Source organism: Salvelinus fontinalis, chromosome 42 (genome assembly GCF_029448725.1).
Source record: "Salvelinus fontinalis isolate EN_2023a chromosome 42, ASM2944872v1, whole genome shotgun sequence".
Classification (NCBI taxonomy): domain Eukaryota; kingdom Metazoa; phylum Chordata; class Actinopteri; order Salmoniformes; family Salmonidae; genus Salvelinus; species Salvelinus fontinalis.
In genome coordinates, this window is record NC_074706.1 from 21,189,976 (window position 1) to 21,197,146 (window position 7,171).

Genomic DNA, 7,171 nt, shown 5'->3' on the forward strand with positions numbered 1-7,171 from the left:
GGTGTCACAGGAAGGCCAAGAAGATCATCAAGGACCTCAGCCACCCGAGCCACGGCCTGTTCACCCGCTACAATCTAGAAGGCAGAGACAGTACAGGTGCATCAAAACCGAGAGACTGATAAACAGCTTCTATCTCCAGGCCTTCAGACTGTTAAACAGTCACCACTAGCCGGCCTCTGCCCAGTACTCTGAACTTTAGTCACTGTTACTAGCAGGCTACCACCTGGTACTCTACCCTGCACCTTAGAGGCTGGTGCCCTATGTACAAAGTCATTGAACACCGGTTGCTATAATAATGTTTACATCCTGTTTTACACACTTCACATGTACAGTATACACTGTATTCAAGTCAAGGCATATCCTATAGAACTACTGCTGTGCACACCTTTTCTATTCATATAGTGTCCATACACACCATCAAATACACACCATCAAATACATACAGTATATATTCATATCCCAAACTCAGACATTTCTTTCTTTACATTTTGGGGATTTGTTTTGTATTGCTAGTTATTACTGCACTGTTGGAGTTAGAAACATAAGCATTTCGCTGAACCTGTGATAACATCTGAAAAATGAGTACATGACCAATACATTTGATTTGGCTTAAGTCAAATTTTCAGTACACCTTTAAGCATAATGGCATGGAGAAAGTTACTGCACTCGGTTGGTGGTGCTCAGGGCGACGCGGAGCCTCTGGTGGAAGGCGGGCACCCTCTCCCTCTGCAGGGGCCAGTTGAGGATGCAATGTGGACGAAGCATGCCCCTGCGCAGGAGCAGACAGCGGGACAACTTGTAGTCCTGCACGTCCTCCAGGAAGACCAGCACCACCGAGTCCCGGCTGTCCTCGATCACCTGGTGCAGGGCGTGGTGGGCCGTGAACCTGAGGGGAAAGGGAGAGAATGGTAGGAGGTGAGGGGAGGGAAAGGAAATGGGAGGAAGTGGTTTTCAGGGAGAGGAGGGGGGGGGGGGGGAAGTGGGGAAACGCGGAGAGACAGAAGAGGGCATTTGTCAGAGAGGGCAAGTAAAAGAGGCTCAAAGTACAGAAACATAACAGGAATAACATTTCAGATCTCAATCATATACATATCATTTACACTTATCCAGAGTGATGTGCAATCAAATCAATCAAAAGGGTGAAACATGAAAAGTGCTAGAATAAAATACAATCAAAGTTTAAAAAATATATATAATCAATGAATGGCAACATTTAACACTGGTTTATACTGTACTGTTAGAGCAGCTTTCAAGAACACAGATTAAGCCAATAACCTCAACACTTCAAGGGTTTAGACAGAAACACCTGCCTTGGATCAGTGCTGTGTAGATCCTTTAAATATGCATTCTTCACTTAGACATTCTTTGAGCATTATGGTCCATAGCCAAAAAAAGGGTAACGAGTTCAGAATAATAGCATTTTACATTTATGTAATTTAGCAGACGCTCTTATCCACGGCGACTTGAGTTGTGAGTGTACTTACATAGTTTACACATTATAGAATCATTATTGAACTCAAATATTATTATTTTTTCGATGAAGAAATGGTTGTCCAGACGCTAAGAGAATTTTCTGTGTAAAATGTTTTTTTTTACTGCTTGTTTGGGTTTCATATCTTCTTCCAGAAATACCTAAACTCACTTACCCACTTCACACAATCTCCACTTCCCCTGTATGAGTAAAACTTGTTCAGTTTAATTTTAAAACAGAACAATTATGGTATTATCACTATCATAACACATTAAAACGCCTGAAATAAAGACTCCTGCAGATTTTCCAACCACTGTCCTTATCAATGTTCTCTTTTCCATGACCAGTGACCACACATGCTCTACCAAAGCTTATGTAACGTGAATGTTAGAAAAAATATAACAATATTAATTTTACTTACTGTCGACACATGGGGTCTTCGAGAAGAGTTTCGGTGACCACAAATAGTATTTTTCTGGACCTTCTCATATTCTCCACAATGGACTCCAGTCGCGAATCACCTGGCACTGCATCTCGATCCTGCAGATAAAATTTATACCCCTGTTCTTTCTCTAAGGGGATCAAGCTTCGATCCACCCAGGTTTTATCCTTTGCAACATGAATGACGTACGCGTCGTAGTTGAACTCTCTCCTCTCCCCGGAACTGGCATCGCTCAATCCGAGTGTACGGTTGATCAGAACTTTCCAGTAGAACTGAATCCTCCAACCCTGGAAGCGCACTAGGAGTGAGGTCACCATTAAGGTCAGGACCGCAGTGCTGGTGAGCACGTAGAGCGCCTGGAATGGTGTCATGTCCAGGCAGGAGAGCCTGTCGAACTCCATGATCGAGCGGTTGTAGTAGGCTTGCGGCGTGTTGCACACATATTCATCCCTGAGGCCCGGCACACTGGCGTTTGATCCGTTCAGCCACACCACAAACCACAGGATGCTCTCGCAGGTGCAGTCGAACGGGTTCTTCTCCATGACCAGCTGGCTGAGGTTGGCCAAAGCCGGCCCAAACACTTCCTTCCTCACCGACGTTATTAGGTTCTTCTGGAGCCGAAGCACCCGGAGCGACCCCAAGTCGTTGAAGACTGAGTCCTTGAGTTGGTTCAGGATGTTCCCACTGAGGCTGAGCTCTTGAAGGTTGGTTAATCCATGAAGGGCCTCCTCGGGGATCTCATCCAGACCGTTGAAGTCCATCTCCAGGGCAACAAGGCTGCGGAGCCCCCTAAGAAATAGCACCGGCCCACCCGGGTTGGCACTCTTCCACAGCCGGGCCAAGTTGTTGTGCTGAAGCTTCAGCACCTTCAGATTCTCTAGTCCATCCAGAAGATCAATTCTGATGTTGGCGATGTTGTTGTTGCTGAGGTCCAGGATGGTGAGGTTGGACAGCGGCTTGAACGGAGAGGTATTCATATACATGGTGCTTGACAGAGCTCTCCCCAGCATCAGGGTCCTGAGAGCGGGGACATGGACGAAGGACATAGGGCTGAGGATGAGCTTCTGGTTGCCGTTAGAGAGGTAGATCTCCTGTAGCTGGCCCAAACCCTGGAACTCTTTTCCCGTCAGGGTCTGGGAGATGGAGTTGTTGCCCAGCAGAAGGGTGGTGAGATTGCCCAGGCTGGAGAAGGCTCCAGGGTCTAGACGGGAGATTTCAGTGCGTGTAAGCTTTAGCGTAAGAAGTGGTGAATGTGCGAGGGACACAAAGGTCTGGTTGGTGATGATTTTGAGCGACATGCAGCTGGTCCCGCTCAGGTGGAGTTGGCGGAGACTCATCAAACCCGCAAAGGTGAGCACCGAGATGTTTCGAAAGGCAGTATTCTCCATGCTCAGGCTCTCCAGTGCCCCTAGTGGCTGGAAGGAGAAGTCGTCGATAATAGGGTAAGAAGAAGTGTGACTCTTCACCAGCGCCATATTCAGGTTGAGCCGTGTCAGATTCCCCAGCCCGTGGAAAGTGTTCTTAGTCAGGCGCTTGATGTTGCTCTGCTCCAGAGAAAGAACTTCCAGCATGGGCAGCCACTGGAAAGAACCATCCCCGATCTTAGCTATGCTGTTGTGGGATAGATCCAAAGTAGTGAGGTGGGTCTTCACCAGGCCTTTGAAGGTGGTGTTGTCTAGTGTAACTAGCTGTGTCTTCTGAAGGAAGAGGCTGCGGATCGCTGTCCCAGAAAGCTCTGTACAAAGTTTAGACGTGAGCGAAGGGCCAAGTTTGCTCCCATTCATGACTAACTCATGTATGCTTGCAATGGGCTTCAAGCAATCAGGCTCAAACTGCAAGGGAAAAAAACACTGATTAGTTGCTGATTAGATGCTGCACAAGATGCTGCCATAGACTGTAGATACGTTGTCAAAAGACCTTGAACCTACTAATTCCTACTTATTTGTGGTTCAATCAATGTTGTTTCCATGTAATCTCAACTAAATTACGTTGAACCAACGTGGAATAAACGTTGAATTGACGTCTGTGGCAAGTGAGCTGTCGCATTATTACAACCTTTCAAGTGAGGCGTTGAGTGATCCAGTTTTCACTACCATTGTATTTTTCTGGACCCTGCCTTGCTCTGTTCCTCTTTTGCCTAATTTGGCATCCATTAGTTTAATATGAAAATGTTGGTTCAAAATGCCCTCGATGTTAATTTGGTGGCTTTGCACTATGCCTAGAAAATAAGAGAGGAAACACTGAAGGGATCTTGACAACATAAAAAAAGGTGTGATTGGTTGAGCATGGTTCTTATTCCTAGTGTCAGCAGCTGAAATCATTAACATCCTTTCATTTCCCATTTCACAGGATCTTTCGTACCTTTGCTAGAGTTGTTAGATTCGACAGGTGGAGGACTCGTAGGGATGAGGAATTACTGAGAAAATTGAAGTCATCCTTTTTCAAGGTTGATATGCTGTTGCTAGACAAGATGAGAGTCACCAGGCTTGGAAGCTGAATGTAGGTGCCCAACTTGGCTGTCTTCAGGTCATTTTTGGACACGTCCAGCAGTGTCAGACTCTGGTGAAAAATGGAAAGATATTCTAAGAGGGTTTGAGAGAAAATGTAACTGAGACAACTGCAATCAAATCATAATTTGTCTATGGTTTAGGCTTAGGCTTGAAAGAGAATAACCCAAATCCAAATCATTGGATGGTATATGAAAGAAACAAAAAAAATGGTCCCAAAATATTGTCCTGAAGAGTCAAGAGCATCCCCCGCTCTCTCATCTGTATCATCATCATCTAGTACTGTATATCATCATTATCAACACATCCACAACCCCTGCCATCCTTGTCTTCACCATGACACCAGGCAGATCCCTACCTGTAGGGCAGCAAAGGGCTCTCCCTGTAGCTTCAACCTGTTGCCAGCCAGGTTAAGCTCTGTCAGATTGGTGCAGTTGCTCAGGTCCTTCTCCGTCAGCCGATGTACCTCGTTGTGCTGCACGGTCAGTGTCCTCAGCAGGCCCAGGGTCTGACACAGGCTGTCCTCCAGCTTGGTGAGGCTGTTGAAGCCCACGTCCAGGTGCACGAGCCCTGGGTAAGTGGCCAGCGATGCTGGGGGTAGCTCCACCAGCCTGTTGTGGGAGACATCCAGGCCGGTGATATTCCATGGCAGGTTGGGAGGTATCTCCTTGAGGCGGAGGTGGCTGCAGTCGGCCCGGCCGTTTCGCACCTGGCATTCGGATTTCTGGCGCTTTTGAGAGGCGTGGCATAGGGTAGGGCCAGTGATGAGGTCACCCAGATTGACAGCCAATAGAATGAGGATTATATCTGGCCAATTCATAGCTTCAGATGGTTTTAACAGTTTTTCATAAAAACTGCAAAAGAAATGGATAGGTATATAGTAAGTAAGCAGAGCTATATAAAGAGTTCAATTATTTGGCAATGAATATTTGTGAACAGGTTTGGCAACATATGGTGATTTATCATGAGTCATCAGAGAGAGAAAACAAACATAGCTTCTCCCATTTAATATACAGTTGCACTATCAGAGCCATTGTGTCATTTTGCACACAAGATTATCACAATCTACATTTTGATAAATTGAAACAGTTAAACTGACAACTGCTGCAAAACTCTGCAGAGCAAAAATAAGATACACATTGGCTACAGAAACCTATTTCGATTCTAACATTTGAAAGAAGAAAACAGAACCTACCAGATGTCGTTTATTGAGACGGAGAGTGTTGCTCGTCAGTCATTTTGAACGTAAAAGTTGCAGAGTTATGTACACAGTAAATCCGAGGAAGCATAGAAGCCTTTGAGACATGAACAGCTGCCGTGTGGGCGGCTGCAGTGTTGTGGGAAGTGAAATGACACGTATCTGCATATCTATAGCAGTGCGTTGTTCCGTCAGGCTACGTGCTGGCCCACAGACAATTTCTTCAAAAACGAAACTGGCAAGGACCCAAGGTTTGTGGGTACAGTTGGATCTTTGGCTGCCACTTTCGTTGTTGGCGGGATGTCATTGGAAAGAGGACCCAAACAACTGTGCAAACCTTTTAAAGGCATCACCTTTGAACGTTTCTGGTTCATGTCCGGGTCTGTGTAGGTTATGTTAATGTACTTTAATAGACATGCAGTTATCAGTCATAGAAAATATGAATTATGTTTAGAAGATAGTTTTCCGTAAATGTGTATTTTTTTTTGCTCACTGTTAGGACACTTGAAGTAAGCCTATAGTGAAACATGTGCGTCGCTTTCATTGCCCATCCAATTACACAAGAGTCCTAGTGAAATTGATAAACTGTCTAGGGGCCACTTTCACAGACTTCACCCACTATAAGCCTAGCTTTTTGCCTTTTGATTTAAAAAAAGCTATACATAAATTAAAGCTATAGTCTGCGATTGGTGCATCAATTTGTTTACTTTTAAACTAATGAAATATTGATTATTGAATAATATAATATGTAAATGCCAAATGACCTTAGTTCAACTGAACACAAAATATAATGGCTATTATTAATTCTAAGTCCAAAAATGGACCAATTGCAGACTGCAGTTTTAATAATATTTGATGAACTTAATGTCAATGACTTGTTCAGCCTTGTGATAACTGCAAAGCTCACTAAACAGGGGCGGCAGGTAGCCTAGTGGTTAGAGCATTAGGCCTGTATCCGAAAGGTTGCTGGATTGAATCCCCGAGCTGACAAGGTAAAAATCTGTCATTTTGCCCCTGAACAAGGCAGTTATTAACCCACGGTTCCTCAGTAGACCGTCATTGTAAATAAGAATGTGTTCTTAACTTCTTATGGCTGGGGGGCGATAGTGGCGATAGTGATCAAGCAAAAAGTTAATTGGAAAATGTGTAAATAAATGAATAAAATAAGTAGGTTGCGTAATAGAACATGACTCAAGTCAGAGTCACCCAGTAAAACACTTTTTGAGTGAAAGTCTAAAAGTATTTGGTTTTAAATATATTTAAATATCAAAAGTAAAAATAAAAATAAATCCTTACATTAAGCAAACCCGACAACACCCTTTTCTTGTCCTTTTAATTTACAGAGGCACACTCCAACACTCAGACATCATTTACAAACTAAGTATGTGTGTTTAGTGAGTCCGCCAGATCAGAGGCAGTAGGGATGACCAGTGATGTTCTCTTGATAAGGGATTTTCCTGTCCTACTAAGCATTCAAAATGTAACAAGTACTTTTGGGTGTCAGGGAAAATGTATGGAGTAAAAAGTACATTATTTTCTTTAAGAATGTAGTA

At 44.2% G+C, this 7,171-nt stretch overlaps 1 protein-coding gene across 1 annotated transcript; it reads right to left on the reverse strand.

The window, feature by feature from the left end:
- Nucleotides 1-209: 209 nt before the first annotated feature.
- On the reverse strand, nucleotides 210-5,898 carry tlr3 (toll-like receptor 3). The gene is made up of 5 exons (XM_055909836.1): nucleotides 5,616-5,898; nucleotides 4,779-5,274; nucleotides 4,275-4,472; nucleotides 1,893-3,745; nucleotides 210-886 (listed from the first exon to the last, which is right to left on the reverse strand). Exons 2-5 carry the CDS (start codon nucleotides 5,238-5,240, stop codon nucleotides 658-660), a joined length of 2,742 nt encoding a protein of 913 aa, XP_055765811.1. The 5' UTR covers nucleotides 5,241-5,274; nucleotides 5,616-5,898; the 3' UTR covers nucleotides 210-657.
- Between the last annotated feature and the right edge of the window lie 1,273 nt (nucleotides 5,899-7,171).